Source organism: Theropithecus gelada, chromosome 5 (genome assembly GCF_003255815.1).
Source record: "Theropithecus gelada isolate Dixy chromosome 5, Tgel_1.0, whole genome shotgun sequence".
Lineage (NCBI taxonomy): Eukaryota > Metazoa > Chordata > Mammalia > Primates > Cercopithecidae > Theropithecus > Theropithecus gelada.
In genome coordinates, this window is record NC_037672.1 from 52,592,069 (window position 1) to 52,614,836 (window position 22,768).

Sequence of the window (22,768 nt, forward strand, 5' to 3'; positions counted from 1 at the left end):
AGTCTGGGAAAAGTAACTTAAGTAAACTTTTATTTTGTGACCTAACAGACATTACTTTAAAAAGCATTTCTCAGCTGTTGACTTTGAAAACTACTCACATTGCCCAGCTTGGAGCTTTTAGATAACCAAGATGGATAAGAAAATTATGGTTTCCTTAGTTGCATGGCCAGGCTGACCTCCCCGTGCAGCAAAGAGCAGACGAAAAGGGTGTTGAAGCATAGACCAGCACGAATCCATCATCACTGACAGAAACTTCGGAGTGCATGCTTGCTCAGTTTTGCCTAGGTGAGGAGCACCAGATCTTAAATTTTTTATTATTTTTGAGTAGGTAATAAGTTCATATAGTTTAAAATTCCAAAAATACAAAAGGATGTTAAGCTAAAACTGTTCCATCCATTCTGTTCCCCAGGCACCATTTTCCTTCTCTGATAGCAATTTTTTATTAATCCTTGCAACAATATTTTATATATCTACAAGCAAATATACTCATTTTTCTCTTCTTAATACAAAAGGTAGCATACAAAATATGTCTGTATCTTGAAATTTTGTTATTATTATTGGATTTTTGTTTTGTTTTAGTTGTTGTTTTACTTAAAAATGTATTTTGGAGATTATTCCATATCAATACTTTTTTTTTTTTTTTTTTTGAGACTGGGTCTCACTCTATCATCTAGGCTGGAATGCAGTGGTACCATCTTAGCTCACTGCAACCTCTGCCTCCCAGGCTCAAACAGTTCCACCACCTCAGGCTCCCAACCAAGTAGCTGGGACCACAGGTGCGTGCCACCATGCCAGGCTCATTTTTTTTTTTTTTTTTCATTTTTAGTAGAGGTGAAGTTTCACCATGTTGCCCAGGCTGGTCTTGAACTCCTAAGCTCAGGCGATCCGCCCCCTCACAGCCTCCCAACGTCCTAGGATTACAGCGGGAGCCACCTCACCCAGCCCCATATCAATTCTTAAAGAGCTTCCTCATTATTGAATATGGCTGCTTAGTATTCATTACATAAAAATAGTATAATTTTTATAACTAACTCTTATTAATGGACATTTAAATTGCTTCTAATCTTTTGTTATTTCATGCAGTGAAAAACCTTGTGCATATATCAATTAGCACATTTATTTATTTTACTCACAACATTAGTACCTAAGGTGGAATTGCAGAGTCAGTGTGTATACAACCTGGCATTTTTGATAAACATTGTCAAGTTGTTCTTTATAGGAATTATACTAATTTGCATTCTCACAGGTCAAGTATGAGAAGTGCTCTCTTTGACTGGAGAGCCGAAAACTATATCATTAAGTCATATCCAGCTGGAGGAAGTTCTCTTACATCAACTCACAGGCATTCATTCTAAGGACGTTTCGGTCTATCAAAGGTGAATATGCTTACCTCCTGGATTGGTGGTTCCCTCAATCAGAGACAATTATGTCCTCCCAGAAATGTCTGGAGACATTTTTGATTGTCACAGCTGGAAGTGGGGGCACTACTGGGATCTAGGGAGTGGTCAGGGATGGGCTGCTAAACATCCTACGGTGCGTAGGACAATCCTCCTTTCTTCCCTTCCCTGCCACAAGCTATCTGGTCCAAAATGTCAATAGTTCCAGGGTGAGAAACTCTACCCTAGATTAACATCTGGCTCTTCTTGATCATATTAAATACATCTCACAAAGCTTAGGATTCTCCACTGTAATTTAAGATCTATGCTGAATAAAATGATAAATCCTCTGTACTTCTATAGTACATTTAGGGGAGTTGTGTTCTGTTTCTTTTATAACACTTTAATTCTGTTTAATGCAGAAAGTGTGAGCTCCTCGTAGACATAAGTGTATCTTATTTATATTTGTATACTGAATATCTGGCACAAAAAGGCAGTCCGCTTATTAAATGAATGAATGGATGTCAACAGTATTTCTTAATTGTCTTTGTATGATTTAAGGGGTTATTTTATCTTTAATCAAATACCATTCTTTTTCACCCTTACTTGATTCACCTTTCTCTTATTTCAAATGTTCACTTTTCTTTAGACTTACATAGGGGCAACTTTTTCTAGCCTACAGAACTTTTTCTAGCCTACAGAATACAGGAAACATCAATTGAATTAGAAATATTGGCCTTTTCCCTGATTGAACATCTATAAAGTAGTTTATTACCACCGCATTAAGTCACTTAATTATATACATTCTTGCTCACTTATAGCTTCTGATTGAATTTGTCTTGTCTCCTCAAAAAGATTGATATCTCCTTAAGGGCAAAAAGCAAAACCTTTATGTACTCGCGATGCCTAACTTAATGTTTTACACACTGTAAAGCAAGAGAGTGATGGGTTCCTTCCTTCTCTCCCTTGCTTTTTCAATCACAACTGACAGACCAAACCTGAAGATTGCAGCCCCAGCAAAGAAGCTGTTCATTCTCAAGAGCAGAGCACCCCAGATTCTCTCAGGCAGCCTGGTTCTCCTTGCAAACAGCAAATGGGGAGCACAGAGCAGGTATAGACCATAAGACCCTGAGGAATCTGCTTCACAACTTTGCCTATTCCTGGGTTTCTCCGTATTCTCTAAGAGTGGAAGAGCCCTAAGGCACCATCTCAGTGAACAGCTCCCTTTCCACTTCGATTCCTCACTGCATATATATTACCACCAGACATTTTTCCATCCTCCATTGTGATTAAAGACCCAAGTAGGGCCAGGCGCAGTGGCTCACGCCTGGAATCCCAGCAGTTTGGGAGGCTGAAGCGGACAGATCACCTGAGGTCAGGAGTTCTAGACCAGCCTGGCCAGCATGACAAAACCCCGTCTCTATTAAAAATACAAAAAAATTAACCAGATGTGGTGGCACATGCCTGTAATCCCAGCTACTCAGGAGGCTGAGGCAAGAGAATTGCTTGAACCTGGGAGATGGAGGTTGCAGTGAGTTGAGATCACCCCACTGCACTCCAGCCTGGGCCACATAGCGAGACTCCATCTCAATTTAAAAAAAAAAAAAAAACCCAAGTTGGGGAACTAGAGGAAAAACTTGGTGGTGTCTGATGTGAGCTAAAAGCAGAAATCACCAATAAGTTCTCAGCCTGTTACAGCGCAGCAGGGGTCTCCCACTTAGATGTCCACCTCTGCATTTGGAAGACGCCTTTGCCAAAAGGCAAGCAAGTGGAGTGGAAGACTTGTTTTAATGAGAACCTGGAATAGTTGGGGGTGGTAGAAGGGGGCAGTGTGGCAGCCAGGGAAAACGGTAGCAAGATCAGTAAGGTCAAGAATGCAGCAAGGACAAGAATACTTGTTCATAAGGCTGAATGGCACTTTACTGGTGCTAAATATATCCTGTAGAAAATTGGGATGCAGAGCAGCTTTGATCATATCTAACACAGGATTTTAAAATGCAAATGCAAAAACATGCAAATGGAAGCTGCCTAGTTTACTTCTATTAGCATGTTGTTTAACCACCACTTAGCCCTGAGATCCTGTTGCATTCTCTTTGCAATTAAAATAAGCTTGCAATTGAAGTCCTTCAAAGCTGAGCTGCAAAAGAAGAAAATATTCAGATTTGAATATTCGTCAGGCAAACCAAGTAGATGATAAGATCCAGCTTGATTAGAGAAGGTAAGAATAACAAACCTAAATGTTTTAATCACTTCTTCTGGAGAAGAGTTCAAGCTTAAAAAAAAATGTTTTTGTTGAAAACGGAGCAAAAAAGTCTATTCCTCTCACCTTATTGAATGAGAGTAAAGCGCATTGTGGGTTAATTTTCAAGTTAGCTAAATGTTACCTCTTCAAGTGATAGTCTTTAGATTGGGGTTTGGGGGAACATGTAGTAAACTTATTTAAATGTTGGACCATGTAAGATGGACTCTGCAAAATGTATTGCATAATTCCTGCCTCCATAGATAAATTATGCCAAAATACTAATTTTTAGGAATAATAACTCATGATTGTTTATTATATTCTAAGCAGCATGCTAAGTGTTTAACTTATTTCATTTGAGCTCACAACAAGTCTTTGAAGCAGGTCCATTTTATTTTGTGACGTTTTCCAGTGCCACAGAGAAAAGGATACTGATGTACAGCCGTGGAAAGGCTGCCAGTGACAGGGCTCAGAACACATTACCCCGAAATAGGGCGCCTTGGCAGAGTGACTATTTTAAGCTGAAGGAATTTGAGAAATGGCAAGTACAGGAAGGACTTTCACGCCCCTTTCTCTCTCATAAGACCCTCATGTGAGGGGCACCCTCCCCATAGCCAGAGGGAATCCAAGTGAAGGAACAGGCTTTGCTAAGTTTCCTGCAGTTTACTACTCTTAGCTCCTGCCCATTTGTCTTATCACATTTTTCCACGATTTTCCATTCTTCATCAACCCTACTATAAAAATGCGCAGGTTTGGCCAGGCACGGTGGCTCATGCCTGTAATCCCAGCACTTTGGGAGGCCAAGGGGGCAGATCACGAGATCAGGAGATGGAGACTGTCTTAATTTAATTTAATTTAATAATTGTCTTAATTTAATACTTAATTTAGGAGAGCTAAATAATTAAACATGAGGCCAAAGTACATAAGAAAGCGGCAGTCTTTTATTGCAAATATGCACACACTCTCCAGCGAGGTTCTCCGGTCCTCAAGTATGGGGCCAGGGAAGTCACACCGGCGCTCTCGGGTGAGGTTCTCCGGTCCACAAGTAGGAGGGGCTGAAGAAGTCATGCCGGCTCCTGCCAGCAGCCGGGGACTTTTATGCATTGGTACTGGAAGGGGGAGGGCAGTGGTCAGGATAAGGGCGTGATAGGGGCGTCTCCATAGGCGTGGCCAGGTAAGTTGCGATCTCTTCGGATTGACATCACCTGGCCCATGCTCAGTTGATCTGCATCTTGGGTGGGGGGGGGGCTGCATTTTCCCACGCCCGGGCAAGTTGGTGAGGAAGAACCGGGAAGCAGCATGGATTGTGCCTTCTTGTTCACCTTCCTCCATCTTGTCCTTTCACCCTCACCCAAACAGAGACCATCCTGGCTAACATGGTGAAACCCCATCTCTACTAAAAATACAAAAATTACCTGGGTGTGGTGGCCTGTGCCTGTAATCCCAGCTACTCGGAATGCTGAGGCACGAGAATTGCTTGAACCCAGGAGGTGGAGGTTGCAGGATGGCGCCACTGCGCTCCAGCCTGGTGACAGAGCAAGACTCTGTCTCAAAACAAACAAACAAACAAAAAAAAACAATGCTCAGACTTAACCATTTCTACAAGTCTTCGTTTCCTTATGAAGGCGTCTATGTCACATAAAGCTTATATTAAATACAGTCATATGCTTTTCTTTTGAAATTCTTTTTCCTCCTACCTTCCTGGGTTCTCAGGGCTCCAGCCAGAGAACCCAGGAAGGTAAGAGGAAAAAGAATTTTCCCTCCCCTACAACACCAAGCATAAACCTTCTAAAATGATCTGCAAATATGTGTGTGTGCACACATACATGCATGTGATTCTACAGGGTTCATGGCTTTCATCAACTTCTCAGAAGAGTCTATGGCTCTTAAAATGTCCAAATTGGATTAATCGTTATGAAGAGCAGGAATTTCTGTATTAGCTTGGGTTAGTAATAGGTTTAAAGGAGTGTTCCTCTACCACTATGCTTTTTGAGTTTTCTGTTACTGTTCCTATTGTCTGATGATGCTGCTTGCCCAAGTCATTGAGTTTGCCTCCACAAAAAAATAAAAATAAAAAAGGTCTTTCTTCCCTGTGTAAAACTGGTGGACAACATGGACTCAGGAACCAGATGGTCTGGATTTAAATTCCGTCTGCACAACTCACTAGTGGTGTGACTTTGCCTCAGATTCCAGATCTGCAAAGCAGGGCACACAGGAAGACCATCCTTATAGAGTTGTTCAAAGGAGTAAATGAGTTCACATACAGAATAGTGTCTGCAATAGAGAAAGCAAGAAATAAGTGCTTGCTGTCCCATGATTCTAATCTGTTGTGAATTTAGAAGCCATCTGTTCAAATTGTATTTGACAAAAGAGGGGGGATATTTAGGGTCATCATGCTTCTTAAAGCCCTTTTTTTTAACCTCTTAGTTTTTATCCAGTCCTGCTTACAGTGGAATTCAGTAAGATAACAGGTCATGCACTCATTTTTCTAGAACAATGTTGAAAAGACAAACTGGATGGGAGAAGGGATGCAGCTTGTTTCTCGTGAGCCTTTTATTAAAGTAACCATTATAATTGAAAGTCTGCATGACACTGTTAGTAGCACTAAGCAAAGCAGCCTTCCTTTCTCTTCAGCCATTCTGACTTGCTTTAGCCACAGTCTGAAAGGGCAAAACAATTTTTCAGCTAGTGTCTTCAAAAAGAGCATTTTAGGCAGCTGTTAGTGCCAGGGTATGATGTTTTCAAAGAAAGAAGAAGGGACTGCTCTTCCCAGCCTGTGGGTGTTTCCTGGGATTGAATCACCTCTCCTTGAAACTCTGCATTGGCACAATCTGCTGGGTTCAGAATGCAAATGACCCAGGCAAAAGTTCCCAATTAAAGGGAGCAATTAGATGAGATTGAATAGGATGCCAGATGATGTTTTTTCTTTACTCTTTTCTTGAGGATTAGTAATCTCTTACTTTTTGCCTTGCTGTTCTCTGGGGGTCTTTGCATGAGCTATCTGATTACTAAAAACGGCTGTCCAATGGCTGGAAAGAAAGGTGCTCACTGAGGTCCCTGTAACTCTTATTTAATATCAGTAAAGAGGCTTGATGACATCCCGGAGCCCTTGTTCTAGCAGTGCAGTGGTTCCGAAGTGGGCTAAGGTAATTGCTGCCCACAGGATTATCACCATGACCTGTACTGCATCAGCCTCCTGTCGGTCCAGGGCCACCACACCTCTCCCCATCCTTTCTGCTTAATGCTCTTCCCATCAGCGTGGCTTTGGGGGAAGTCACAAAGGGTTCAGATTCCCTGCTGCCTCTCTTAGTAAGTGCAGGTGTCTGTTATGAAAATAGGCAGTGTGGCATAGTAGCGGAACTCATTATTTTCAGAATGGGCAGTGGCAGTGTCAGCTTTCAACAAGCTGGCTGGACTTTTCCTAAGGTGACCAGTTATGAATGTCACTGTCGTGGATGTTAATGCCATCTAGGCTGCCCCTGGATTGCAAATAACTTGCAAATAGAAGGTTCCCTCTCCTCTAGGGAGATATATATAGATATATAGATATCTATAAAAATTTAAAAATGTTTTCTTTCTTTCCATTTTCTTCTCAGAGTTACAGTTAATAAGGAAGCAGCATAAGAAGGGCCCAGGCATTAGCATCCATTAGAATTCAGTTCAACAAGAATTACAGGTATTCCACCTTGAGTGGGTTACTTAGCCTCTGGGCCTCAGTTTCCCTCCCTGTAAAAGGTGGATAATGTTTACCCTGCAGTCTTGCTGTATTACCAGAACAAGGCTTTAAGTCTTTGCTCATGATTTGAAGGATAGGTGCCAAAAGAGTCTGCTGTTAAGGAGACAGTGCCCATTAAACTTAAAGACAAACTCACTTAGAGTACCATTAGCTTCTGTGTGATTTCTGCTCAATTCAGGAAGAATTTATAATGTTACAGCGAGTCTTTTAAGAAAATCCTTATTTGCTGAGCCCTCCTCTCAACCAGGTCTTGACTTTAGGCATCTGTGTTCATCTTTTGCAGAGTCCAGTTTTAGCAAGAATCTTGTTAAGCCAGTTTAGAGAGAATTCCCCCTCCCTGACATCTGATCACTTTGGTCAACCATGCTTTCAGCAAGAATTTGTTAAGCGGTTTAGTAAAAATCCCCCTTCACTTGATGTCTCCTCTTAGTAATTTTAAATCCACTGACACACCTGCCCCCCACCACAAACCTCTCCTTGGCTATATATCTCTACTTGTTCTTGTTGTATTTGAATTTGAGGCCCATCTCTCTACCCTATTGCAATATTCTTGATACCCATCACAAAAGTCCTAAATAAAGTATTCTTACCATTTTAACAAGTGTCAGAATAACTTTTTCTTTAACATAGATAAAAGCTTAAATTACCAAGGTTTCTAAAAGAGGCTAACACTTATATGGTGCTAAATATGTGCCAAGATGCTGTTTGTTCTAAAGGCCAAATCTATTCCTCATGACAACCCAGTGAGGCAGTATTATTATTATCCTCAGTTTATAGATTAAACTGGGGCCCTGAGAGATTGAGTTACTTGTCCAGGCACACAGAGCTAAAGCTAGGTAGTGAAACTGATATTCTAATCCAAGGAGTCTGCCCCAGAGTCCATGTTCTTAAACACAATGTCAGACTGCCCTCAGAGGCCTGAAAATTAGAGTGGAAAGTCTACTTTGTCAGTACTTTTAGCACAAGGTCTTCAAACCCAGCTGCACACACAACCCCAGCTAAGTAATGTTAACAAGTGTAGCAGGACTCCTGGGGAATGGGTCACTTGGAGAGTCCCCGCCCATCAAGAGGGACAGTTCTTCTCAGTGCCACCTAGTTGATGCCATCTGGAAATGCAAACCTTACAATAAATAGAAGCAAGGGAGAAATCTGGATTTGTATGAAAGATCTCTTCAATTCAAAAGAAAAAGAAGGAAAAGAAAGGGAAGGGAATAGGGAAAGAGCTCCATCACTGTGGAAAACAGTGTGGCGATTCCTCAAAGACCTAAAAAGAGAACTACTATTTAACCCAGCAATTCCATTATTGTGTCTATTCCAAAGGATTATAAATCATTCTGTCGTAACGACACATGCATGTGGATGTTCATTGCAGCACTATTCACAATAGCAAAGACATGGAATCAACCTAAATGCCCAACAATGATAGACTGGATAAAGAACATGTGATACATATACACTATGGAATACTATGCAGCCATAAAAAAAGAATGAGATCATGTCTTTTGCAGAAACATGGATGGAGCTGGAGGCCATTATCCTTAGCAAACTAATGCAGGAACAGAAAATCAAATAACTGCATGTTCTCACTTTTCAGTGGGAGCTAAATGATGAGAACACATGAACATATACGGGAGAACAACAGACACTAGGGCCTATCAGAGGGTGGAGAGTGGGAGGAGGGAGAGGATCAGAAAAAACTAACTAATGAGTACTAGGCTTAATATCTGGGTGATGAAGTAATCTGTGCAGCAAACCCCTGTGACATGCGTTTACCCATATAACAGACCTACACATTTACCCCTGAACTTAAAAAGAAGTTTAAAAAAAGAGAAAGAAGGAAAAAGAAAGGGAAGGGGAAGGGGAAAGGAAGGAGGAAGAGAAAACCATGCAGCACACACACTCCACACACACACACACACACACACACACACACACACACACACACACACTCTGATGCAACACGCCCTTCTGTAGAAGGGACTCATTCAGTCTGGGAGCCATCTGTTTGCATCTTATTTTTAGTCCAAGTTATTAAATCTTACCATAATGGACTCTGGTTGATGATAAAGACACATACTCCCCACTCTAAACCAACAAGTAGTTATACTTTTTAAATGTCCGATTTGTCTTGTCTGACCTACTGGAGCCCATAGATTTCTGCCATTCAGTGAGGGAGGGAAGGAGGGTTGGTTCAGAGCTTGGGGGAGTCTCTTCTGGGCTCGGGGAGATGCTGTGACAATTCCATTAGCAGACAGATTGGAGAGTAGTATTGATTTGTTATCTATGTATAAATACAGAGATTTCGAGTGCCAGGTGTTAGCCAAGCAATTTGGGCTTTTCTTCTTGATCTTCAACTGATGGACAATTAAACCTCTATTAGCAAAGCAAATGAAATAAAACACTTTCAAAGTTAAACTAACAGTTAGCTGTGTGTTGGAAATGGAAGTGAACACAATGGACTTCTGAGAGTTTTGTGAAGTCATCTTCATCTAAATCTTTTAACTTTCAGTTGCTGAACTTTGAGCTGCTCGTGTTTTATAGTCCTCTTTGGCGAACAAGCTTCCTTGACACCAGCCTTACAACACAGGAGATATTCTGTGTCCCTGGCTTTATGAGACCTTCCAACTTTTCATAGCAGGTGTTCAGTGTTCTTGGTTTTAGTTATCTAAACCTGGATTACAGATACATAAAGTTTAATAAGTAAGATAACACCATTTTCTCACTTCCAAAAGCACTCTTTTACATTGTGTTTTTATTAACATTTCATGCCATGGATCAAATTTTCCTGTAAGTTTGACATTTGGCAGAGCTGCAATAATGGCCATTTTGGAGGGTAACAGGATCAATTAACAACTTTTTATACACAAGACCCTGCACTGTGTCCTGTAGAGTCAACAGAAAAGAATCAAAAGGCTTCTTTCTTTTCCTTCTGGGGCTTGCAGTGTTTTTGGGAAAATGAGGCATTTATGTAAGTAACAATGGAGCAAAAACAGTGCATAAAAAGAACAATGCAAAGGACACAGATGACCAACTAACCTGGAGGAGTTCTTTTTTAAGAAAAGAGAGACTTCATAACTTGAAGTCTTTAGAGGGCTTCAGAAAAAAAATGGGATTTAAGTGGGGCCTTGAAGAATGTTTAGGTTTTTTGAGGATGAGGAGGGCAGACAGTGGGAGGAAAAGTATAAAAAACGCAAATGCAAAAGAGAGTGAAAGACTGGCTGAGGCAGGGCAAATGATTTTGCAACAGAATACTGGGGTAAGGAAAAAATAGAAGAGAAACCTAGAGAAATGGTTTGAGCAGAAAGCAGGTAAGACCAGGGATGGGAAAATATTCAACCTATTCGTATAAAGAATGAAGTTAGAAGGAAGAACTTGTGTAGAGGAGAAAATACATTCTATTTATTGTTAGATCTTATGTGATAATAGGTCTGCTGGATTACATTGAGCTAAAAGATAAAATTATGTATTTTCAAAATCTGGGCCCAGCCGGATTTGATTTTGCCTTATTTTGACACTTTGTAGCCTGAGTGAAGATCATACAGTTTGATGTATTATTCATCATGTGCAAAGAAGTAGAATCCGTGAATTTTGGAGCTAGAACGATCCTCAGAAATCATTTAATTCATTTTGCCAGTGAGTCAATTTGGGGTTCAGAAAGATTAAGTGATTAGCCTGAGGTAACATGACTTATTAATGATAAATATTAAAACAGAGTCATCCACTAATTTCTGAGCCATTGCTTTATCCACATGACCTAGTGTATAGTTACCTTTCTAAAAAATGCTTATAGGCCAGGTCCATGGGCTTACACCTATAATCCTAGCACTTTCAGAGGCTGAGGCAGGAGGATCACTTGAGTCCGGGAGTTGCAGACTACCCTGGGCAACATGGAGAGACCCTGTCTCTACAAAAAAATTAAAAATTAGTTGAGCATTGTGGCATTCACCTGTAGTCCCAGCTACTTGGGAGGCCGAGGTGGGAAGATAGCTTGAGCCTGGGAGGTCGAGGCTGCAGTGAGCCATGACTGCATCCCTGAACTCCAGCCTAGGTGACAGAGCAAGACTCTGTCTCAAAAAAAGAAAAAAAGTTTATACATAAACACACACATATAATTTTACATAATCATATGCCCTAAATCATTTCAGATTTTTTAAATTCAGCATTTCTCCACCTTTGGGTACTTTCATCTCCCCTCTCTGTCCCCAGCTTATCACTCCCCCTCTATTTAATAAAACCTAGTATGTCTCATTCCAAATGTTTTTAGAATTTATGTTATCATACACAAACATATCTCTGTGTGTGCCTGTTTGTGTGCACACTTATGCAGTGTTTTAGGTCATTGTTTTACAAAAATGAGAATGTATATGCCGTTTTCTGGACCTTGTTTTTCTCATTCAGTCATACCTTGAGGAAATCTCTTCCATGTGAAAAGTTATAGCTGAATATTTACTTTACTGGTTGCCTAATACTCTGTAGTAGAAATATGTCATGACTTATCCTATCATTCTCCCTATTTATAAAGACCAGTCTGTTTTTATTCGATAAATAGTACCTCAGGAAACGTCCCCATATTCATATATGTTGGTGTTTTTATTTCTGTTGATAGAGTTGGTATCATTGAGTCAAGGAAATGTGTATTTTTAGTTTTAAAAGTTAAACTGCCTCCATAAGAAAGCTGTAACAATACATATTTATTTGCACCTACAATTAATAAAAACACTTCCTTTTGCTAGGTCTCCCTAGGGCTTACTATTAAAAGTCTATTTTTTTAAAGTTTTTGCTGATGCAACTTGTGTGAAGTAAAATTGCATTGTTACTTTATTGGCATTATTTGACTACAGATGAATTTGATCGTCTTTTCATAAGCTTGATGGTTATTTAAATTTCGTATCTTGTAAACTATGTTCTTATATTTGTTACCCATTTTTTCAATGGATTATTTGGTCTCCTTGTAAATGTTAAAGAGCTCCTGCTATATTATAGGTATTTTTGCCTGCCCTCTAGGGCTATACACTTTTTATTTCCCCCAAACATCTTGTATTTTTTATGGCATCTTTTGTCATGCCATAAAATTCAGGTTTTGAATATTATTTAGTCACCTATGTTTATGTTTTCTCCTACAGTGTGTCTACCTTCTCAGAAAAAGCCTAGCTCACCTGTCTCTAGATTACATTTATGATTCCTAGGTTTTCTTATATGAGTTTATTTATTTATTTTATATTTTAACCTTTAATCCACTGCATCCACCTAGGATTTATTTTTGGAATTGGTATAATATAAAGATCTACTTTTCTTTTCTTCCAGATGAATAAACAGTTTGCCAGCTCCTTCTATGAAATAGCTCAGCCTTTCACCACCAAATTGTAATGCCTCTTTTGTCATAGATTAAGTCCCCATTTGTATTTGGATCTGTCCCTAGATTTCCTATTTCACATATCTGTTTATGCCTATTTCAATACTTACTTAACGATTTAATTAGAGTGGCTTTACAGGATTTTCTGATATCTGCTAAATCAGATTGCACCAGTAACTTTTGAGGTAGTTAGCAAACTTTGGTAGATACAAGAAAAACCTATTTGCTAGACATTAGCGGGATGCAAGCAGAAACTAATATATCCGAATAACATTTTTGTAATTATAATTTTTTTCAAAATCTTTTTCTCGTCTATTTTTATTTATTTTTTTCTTCTCCCTCCCCAAAGGCCTATTTTTATATCAACAGATATAGGAAGAAAAGTTTTTAATGTGCTCTTGTAAAAATGACAGTTTGGTTTATTTTTCAATCCTTAAGCGACGTAGTGTATTAATGATGCTGTTTCCTTGATTCACAGACTGGTTCTTCAGAGGAATCATCCCTGACTGTGTCATCACTCTGAGCTCTGACTGCACTCCCCCTCCCCTACCAGTGGGAACACTACCCAAGAGAGAGCTCTGGAGTGCTCCTGACGAGAAATTCCATGGGGACTGTACCTGACCCTCTCAGATCAGCTAAAACTTCCCTGATTGCAGCTTCCGGAAAAGAAGAGGATCTAGGAGAGCCACAGGCTGCCTCACCTCGGCATCGACCAGCTCTCCTGTGTAAGAATGCCAATGGCTTTTCAGGTGCCCCTGCAGAGCCAGACCTCAGCCCCAGGGCAGCTGCCGAAGCCCTGATGCAGGCTTGTGAGCATGAGACCACCCAGCCAGGTATGTCTTCTCCTGGTGTCTTCAATGAAGTGGAGAAAGCACCTGCCACATTCAACTCTCCCGGCAATTCCCAGCTGCCAGGGAGCAGCCAGCCTGCAGCGCCAGCCCCGAGTTCTGCAGCAGGAAGGGATCTTATACACACACCATTGACAATGCCTGCCAATCAGTACACCCGCCAGTCCATCCCAGGTGATCAGCCCAATGCCATCACCTCATCCGCACCTGAAGATTCCCTGAGGAGATCACAGAGAACCTCAAATAGAGAGCAACCTGAGAAACCAAGTTGTCCTGTGGGAGACATCCTCAGTAGCAGCAAAGATCAGGTGTCCTGTGAGTTTCCTTCCCCAGAAACAATCCAGGGAACAGTGCAGACTCCAGTGACAGCAGCCAGGGTGGTCAGTCACTCATCCTCTCCTGTAGGTGGACCTGAAGGGGAAAGGCAGGGAGCCATCTGTGACTCTGAAATGAGGTCCTGCAAACCTCTAACTAGAGAACCTGGATGTTCAGAGAACAAGCAGCCCTCTGTCACTGCCTCGGGCCCCCAGGGCACAACTTCTGTGACACCTCAACCGGCCCCTCTCACTAGCGAACCTTCGGCATGTCCCCCAGGTCCAGAGAAGGTGCTGCTACCAGTACAGCATCCGATGTCAAGGTTCAAAGAAGCCAGTACGATGACCAGCCAAGCTGAAGGTGAAATCAAGGAAGTTCCCAGCAGGGCTTGGCAAGATGCGGAGGTGCAGGCAGTGGCGAGTGTGGAGAGCAGATCCGTCTCCACCAGTCCCAGTATCCTCACTGCATTTCTGAAGGAAAGCCCTGCTCCTGAGCATTTCGAACAAGAGCAGCTGCGTGTCATTTGCCACAGCAGTGGGAGCCACACCCTGGAGCTCTCTGACGGCACGCTAGCCCCCCAGGAGTCCAGCCAGTGCCCTGGCATCATGCCACAGGTGCACATTCAGGCAGCTGCAGCTGTGCCCACCACTTTCCAAAGGGAAAATAAACTAGTGAGCCTACCAGGTGGGGTCCTTAAAACCTCGTCAATCAATTTGGCCTCCAGTAATGCCCAGCATCTGTGTAAAGAAGATGGGAGGTTAGCAGGAATGACTCCAGCAGGGGAAGAACCAACTGCTAAAAAGCTCGCAGGTACTAATTCTAGCTCCCTGAAAGCTACCGCCATTGACCAGATTTCTATCAGTGCATGCAGTCAAGCTGAAACAAGTTATGGATTGGGGAAATCTGAAACCAGGCCATCTGAGTTTGCAGAGAAAACCACAAACGGTCACAAAACAGACCCAGGTTGCAAACTATCTGACTCTTGTGGCTCTATCAGCAAAGCTGACCATTCTGGGAGCTTGGATCCCACTAATAAAGAAGATGCAAGGGAAAAGAAGCCTGCATCTCCTCAGGTAGTAAAAGAAAAAGAGTCTGCTGGCACTGATACCTCCGATACCAAAACCCTACTGCTCAATCCTAAATCTCAAGAAAGTGGAGGCACAGAATCAGCTGCTAATCCTACACCCTCCCCAATTAGGAAGAACCAGGAGAGCACCTTAGAAGAAAGCAGACAGACCAAGACAGCCACCAGCCTGAGCCTGCCATCTGATCCCATGGGTGACTCCAGCCCAGGTTCTGGCAAGAAGACCCCATCTCGCTCGGTCAAAGCCAGCCCACGCAGGCCCAGCCGCGTCAGCGAGTTCCTCAAGGAGCAAAAGTTAAATGTGACAGCAGCTGCTGCTCAGGTAGGACTCGCTCCGGGAGATAAGAAAAAGCAGCTCGGTGCAGACTCCAAGCTCCAGCTGAAACAGTCCAAGCGTGTCAGGGACGTCGTGTGGGATGAGCAGGGAATGACCTGGGAAGTGTATGGTGCGTCCTTGGACGCAGAGTCCCTGGGAATTGCGATCCAGAACCATTTACAAAGACAAATCAGGGAACATGAGAAATTAGTCAAAACTCAAAATAGCCAGACCCGGAGATCCATTTCCTCAGATTCTTCTTCAAATAAGAAGCTCAAAGGAAGGCAGCACAGTGTTTTCCAGTCCATGCTGCAGAACTTCCGACGCCCCAACTGCTGCGTCCGCCCTGCCCCTTCTTCTGTGTTAGATTGAAAGGGAGTATTTATGAGAGTTTGTGTATAAATTTACGGTATTCACATGTGTCCCTTTATGTCAAAGCTTGCTTAGCTTTTTGCTGCAAGACTAGGAAGAAAAAGCAAGTATTCGCTATAGGAAATTGCTATTAAAAATTGTTAGATCCTTTGACCTGGAGCTCTATAAACAAAAATGTCATTTCAGTTTGAAAGAAGGAACAAGAGAAGAGAAACAAGCTTCGCTGAAGGTTTGCAACCTTAATAAATTGAAAATAATACTCACTGGGTTTTTAAAAATATGATGTTTTTCGTAGAAATAGCATTATTATTATATCATTATACATGTATTATTTTGTATTACTGCCTCAATTTAGCACACAATAGTATTCCCATTAAAATCCCTGCTTCATATTGAAAGTAGCAAAAACACTATTGGCAAAAACATTGTTATAATTTCTAGTCCTATTGCAGTAAGAGTGCTGTAATCACACAAATTTTAAATAGGTGATAAGAACCGGAATGAAAAAAAATGAGAACAAATTTGACTCATTCCTAGGCCAGACAACATTAAATAAAAGCAGTTAAATGTGTAAAATATGAAATCTGAATTGATGTTTGTAAACATCTGCAGACAACTCTTTTTATAAACCTTCTTATAGCTGTTAATAAATATAAGAAAGTTATATTAGGAACATTAGCTAAGCTTTTGACTATGAAAACTGCCTACATTAAACATGGATTTATATAGACACATTTTCTTGCACTGAAGGGGCAAGGCGCCTCTCTGTGATTCTGACCAGACATATTCATATTTTCTTACCCTAGAGGAAGTACATGGGACTGAATTCTTAAAAAGCGTCATCAAATTAGGGATAATACTAAATTGATATTGTGCAGGTGTTCTCCATTCTACTGAGAATGCTAAGGTTCTGGTAAGGAACTATAAATAGCAGATTAGCAAACACTGCTTTTTCTGTGATGATAAAAGCCTCATAAGTAACAAAAACAATGTTTAATTTAGACTCCTGTAAACAGGATGCAATTTGTGATTTTTTTTTAATTGGGTTCAGTAACTTCCAGTAACAAATGTGATCAACACCAAATTAGAATGTGAGCTTCTTTACAATTTTTGTACATAGACTACTATCATCTAATTGCTTAAGTGTATACTCTGGAGTAAAAGGGTAACTTCTGCAAACTTACTGATTTTAAGAGAAATACCCATAATATCCTTCAAACCCAATGAAAGAAGAGGCCTTTACGAAAACATGGCTTGTGATTTGGGTGGATTATACTTCCTGGGACCTTGGCCCTACCGTGTCTCCAAAAGAGATGCGTGTCCCAAGACACATGCGTGTCCTCCAAGGCACTGGCCTGGATGAGCAGCATTGGCTTGAGAACTGGAGTAGTGTGGAAAGGAAAAATGAACAACGGCCCTGGGAAGGCTTCCCTTCTGCAGACATTGTTGGGGGAGTGCTGGTCTCCATTTTGCATTTAGAAAACCAGACTTAGATGCTGGAGGGGCACCAGTTGCCCTCTTTGAACTCATTCCCCGGAATGAGCTAGAAAAGAGTATCTAACCATAGGTATTCTCTCTAGAGACTCATGTGTCCCGTGGGTACAGTCAATTCACAGTATCTGTTCTGGCTTTTTTCACTTAAATTCTGTTTTGCACATTCTGAACATATGCAGGAAAAAAATCATTCCTGAACTTTAACAGCACAACCTACACTCGGCACAACCTAAAAAGCCTTTGATTTATTCTGAAGCAGTTTAACTGTAGACAAAGCTTGCATACGTGGACCAGTATTCCTCAGAGCCTGAGAGTTGTTACAGTTGTTATATTTGGAAATTAGAAGGAATTTTTTAATAAGGCACATTTTTCAGTTTCTTACCCATTGGTGTCCATTAACAATACTATGTAATACGAAATTTCCATCAAATTACCAAGCAAATTACTATTAATGATTAGAGATTCAGCCTAAAACTCTCTCTTTGGGCCTTAAATACCCATTTGTAGTTGTGTTCGTGTCACTTCTGTCTCAGATGCCTCTGCCAGGACATAATCTCTCTGCTAGTTCTCGCTAGCTGGCTTCTCCCTCCCACATGGGCATACATGCTGTGTATACACAGAGTACAGCCTGTGTACACAGTAGCAGCTGTCAACAGTGCCTACTCCAGATGGGTGGCCCCAGGTAATCCTCTGCTGTGAAGTGGCTAGAACAGGCTGTCCCTGCATTAAAATAGGCGAGAATAAGGAATTTCGCATCTGGTAATAATATTTATTTTCATGACTTTAGAGTAACCACATGATTTTTAAACAGTTAAATGAAGCAGAGGCCTGAGAGAGTTGTAGGCATTTGTCTCACATTAAATACATTAAAATTGCTAGCTTTGCTATTGTGGTTATGCCTCTCAAAACTTTAAGAAAATTTGTTTAATGTGCTAAGTTTAACTGGTTTTCTTCGGTGCTGGAACCAAATTATTCACTTGTACAACACTCAAGAGATTGTCACAAAATATTACAAAAATATTGTTTGTTTTGTTGCTCATTAAGTCCTATGGAACTAACAGCTTTTAAGGACAATAACAGAAATATATCTTCAGATGGATAAATAAGATAGGGACCTACTCAAGACAGCAGCATTTTTATATTTTGATACCTCCCCTAAGTTACTCTCACAATAAAACCATTTAGTATACCTTATTTGTAAAACCTAAGGTTCATTCAACAGATGAAGTTGCAAAACAGTTTTCGTGGCAGACTCTTTGAACTTGCTCAGTTTTTTCCTTACTTTACCTGCATGACACACATTGGGTTGAAAGTTGTCTGGTTTTACCCTTCATTTCTCTTAGATATGATTTGGTTCTTTTTCATGCATTCTGTTGTGAAATATATGGAGGAAATATTTTATTGAATCAAGAAATAGAAAATATTCCTTAAACCAGTAGTAAAAAAATGAGTTAGAACTCCATGTCTGGAAGACAATTCAACATTTAAAATATTAAGATGCTCTGCCACTTAACAAGTGAATACTAAAATTTTTAATTTAAAGATTGATTGTTCTATTTTTATGACCATGAGAAAAATGTGGCAGCTTTAGCTGTCATTTGTTTATCTTGAATGCTTTTCTAATTATGTATTTCTGGATGATTGATTTCGAATGCCACAGACCAACTACTTTACATAGAGTAAAATATTGATTAACCTTTGTGCTTTGGGTCACTGGCAAAAGTTGAACGGATTGATAAGTCAAGGTTAACCAGAAACCTTTTTGTTCACGTCTGAAATGAAATATTTATAAAATGTGTTAGTATGTTTCCTGCCTTGATAAGTTCATCTATATTGAATGTAATTTGATCTTTGATGATTTTTTTAATCTTGAGAATTCTCTGATACTGTTTTGATTACCAGTGTTCACCGTGTTATACAGTTAAACATAAAAATTGAACTAAATTGAACTAAATATGCATGTGTAACATATACCTTAGAGGCTGGATTTCAGAACCAAATTCATAATAGGAGCTTACTGTCTTAAAGTAGAAAGCAGAAGAGGAAAATAGCGTTTGTTTGTATTATAGCGTATTGAGGTTTCACTGTTCCTAGCTTATACTAATGTTTTTCCTCTCATTTCTGGGAATGCCTGTCATTCTGGGAATCCCTATATATAGCATACCAAGAACAGAGTAAGATGTTACTTTAAAACGTGTTTACAGAGGATATGTGCAAGTGTGCTGTTAATATAAATTGTTTGGCCTTTTCTGCATCCACTTTGTTACTGTTTTGCTGCCAAAATGTGAGAAATGTGTGTCTTCTCTTCCTCCTACATATTGTGCCAAGTGTTTAAAATTTTGTCTACTCCTAGTAACACATAATTCACCACATCCTTTGTCTACTTTTATGAATCAGTATAAAGAAAAACAATGCATTAGGATAAGGTTTGCATATATGTATATGTGTTTTTATTGAAAACTGGGCACTTGTAGCCTTGTGTAGCCCTCTCCCTGCCTGATTTACTAATTATCTGTAATGCTGCCATGGAGATGATGCTGTTTACTCTCTCCTGCTTTGTTCTAAGTGGTGTTTGAGAAATGAGGCCTGTGAATTTCCCTTTGTGATAGAACAGTGAACTCAGCAGTATCTTGGATAAGTGAGCCGACTACCTTATTCCCACACTGCTTTTGTCTACATGGTGAAATCAGAAGTCAAACATCCTCTTCAGTGTTTGTTATTTTACATATGTATCTGAGCATTTTGTTTTCTGTTAGCAATGCTTCCTGATGTTGTGCGTGGCCCTTTTTGGTTGATTCTCTCCAAATTCGGGTCAGCTGCTGCCACCTGGCAAATAACAGGGGATATGCTGAATCTCCTGTCCATCCTTGTAACAATATCCTTCTTAATGAAATTCTTCAACTGGCTGAGCAATTGCAAATGTCATCTGTCCAGATACATGGGCTTAAGGATGTCTACAAAACTTGAGACATTTTTGCAAATGGGAAAAAATAGTCTTGTAAATACTGAAACAGATTTCCATGAACTTTATCCTACTCTTGGAAAGAAAACAATTCTCCTTGGCTGCAGAAATCAAATAAGCTGGGTTTGCAATGTCCAAGGACATAAATGAAGATGGATTGAAGTGGAAAAATTCTGTCTCCCAAGTGATCAGTGACATCTGCCAGAGGTCATTACAGCTACTTTTAACTGTGAACAGTCACCAGCTAAACTACTCACTTGCCACAACCAAATAACCTCTCTCAAAGTAAATCCAGTACATCTGTATATATGTGTAGAAAGCAGCAACAAACAATCCTGAAACATTACGTTTGGCTGTTAGGCAAGCAAAAGTGATGATAATTATAAACAACATTCAAATAACCATGGACCTTGGTGAAATGACTTGTAGTGGCCAGAATGGTGCAACAAGATGTTATTTACAAGTTTTTTTTAAGACACAAATATCTCAGATACTAATAATGAGAATAAAGACTGTTGAATATGAAATTAAAGTCAAGCAATAATGTGCCAAAAAGAGGCAGTTATACCAGCAAATGCATCTATTATGGGCACACCATTATATAATGATGGTTTGCTTTATGAAGACTGACCGTAACCCACAGGATAAAATAAGCAAAGGCATAGTTTCTGCTTTCTTCCTGGAAAAACTTGTTTAGAAGCTTCATAAAGAGGTACAGCACTAATGATCATTAGTAAGGATACAGTTGGCATCTATGTTTTTATGCGAGCCCAGAGTGAAGAGGAGCCACTCAAAGTCTTGCTGGCTTAAAACTCAAGACAGCTGCAACCAGAAGTTTTGTTGAAATGGAGACTTTAAACTTATGGTAATTACTCTTTCTGGACACTAGCATGTAGAAAGCAATTCAATTAACTCTGCCCAGAGGATTACCAGCTTTAGCTGTGAAAAAATGGGCTCCCAGATGTAAAATCACTAAAACATGAGTACTTGTATCCAAAGAGGCTTCAAATGATGCCTTACAGAAAATGATGCTCCAGATGGGCACTTCTAAATGCTGACTCTTCATCAAGTATCTTTCTGGATTCAAGCTCAAAATTAATTGGCTGCAAAATAGTAGGAATAAAAAATTTTACACTTTAGAAAAAGATACTGATGATCAACCTGCATGGTAATAATTATAATGAGATACCCCAGTGATTTAATGATGTTAGAAAGAATTAAATGGGAGAGAAATGCTAACAACTTTATCTCTTAACTATGGAGATGTCATTCATTTATTTCTGGGGCAAAAATTATAGCTTGCTTTTTGACATCGCTGCTAGCATTGTTCTTTGTTGCTTTAAAAATTGTCTGTCTTTAGAAAAACTCTTGAACAGTTAAACAATTCTTTTCTGATTCATATCATTACTTTTAATAACATGTAAAGGCTGTGTGTAGAGCAAACTATATAAAATGAGTAGAAAGGGCTTACTCATGTTAATGGCATCGTTAATGATTTTAGTTTAGATTCCTTAACATTTGTTTCAGATCACGTCTTTAAGTAACTTATTTTTCCTAATGTTTTCCATCGTGTCTTAAAATGATGCTGGTATATCCAGAGATTGCAGTATTATAGTCATACTCCCCAATCCCTAGAGGAGAGGAGAGACTAATTCTTGTTTTAAGGGCCCCTGGAGATTCCTTTTATTAAGGTTGAAAAAGGTCAACACAGCCTGAAAACAAGAAAAATATATACTAGCAATTACTAAATTTCTAAATGTGTGTATCTCTGCTTTACTAATGTGTGAACAATATGTCGTGCATAATACTGTAGCTGGTCATGGTATGTCAATACATTCTGTGAGTTTTACAGTCTGAGTGATCAGTTTTCTATTTTTATGTGTAGAAAAAAGTAACTTGTCATATCCCATTTAAAGGCCAATTTCTGTATTCAGGCAGGCACATGTAAATACGTGAATAAAGCCAACAAAAGTGTGCACATGTATTCAGTAACAGAATTTGTCCTTTTATTTTTGAAGGTCAGAAAGGGCTGTTTGATCTGTTTTTTTTTTTTTAATTGTCTCCTTGAGTAGGTAACATAATTATCACAAAGGCTGAATATAGTAATCAGTACATTGGCATATTATTAAATATGCCAGGGCTAATTAACCATGCCATTAGTCACAGGTAAGGTCAGTTCTTTGACCACTGGGATAATTTACATTCCTCACACATCCTCTCTGTGTTAAGTGTGTGACTAGGATGTACATACTATGGGTGTGATTGTGTACATACCTTGTATGAATTATCTAAATCCTCAAAGCAGTTGCAGGAAAGACGGAAGATGAAACAGTTGTTCAAAAGCCTCAAAAGGGCTAATCAATATATATTTTCATTTTCTACACATAAAAATGTAAATAGCTTATCCACATATATATGCACACATAATACATTTTATTTATACTAGTATATTCAAATAAATCACAAAACCACTAATTGAAAGCTACATATTTCCATGACTGCTCTGTTTTGCAAATATTATTATTGGATCAGATGCCCCCCATTTAATGGTGTTACTCCCTGGTAGCAGATTTTGTGCTTAGAAAAGTCCAGCCTCTGAAGCACAGACTGGTAACTGAGTAGCTACAGAGAATTAATGCTGTTCTTTAAGCACCTAATTTTATATCTGGAAAT

At 39.8% G+C, this 22,768-nt stretch overlaps 1 protein-coding gene across 1 annotated transcript in view; it reads left to right on the plus strand.

Moving 5' to 3' along the window:
- GPRIN3 (GPRIN family member 3) overlaps positions 1-18,121 on the plus strand; it is a 70,814-nt gene extending 52,693 nt beyond the window's left edge. The window contains exon 2 of the mRNA XM_025386813.1: positions 13,183-18,121. Coding sequence (XP_025242598.1) covers positions 13,309-15,639 — 2,331 coding nt within the window. The 5' untranslated portion in view covers positions 13,183-13,308 and the 3' untranslated portion in view covers positions 15,640-18,121. The remainder of the gene's footprint in view (positions 1-13,182) is intronic.
- The last annotated feature ends 4,647 nt before the right edge of the window (positions 18,122-22,768 follow it).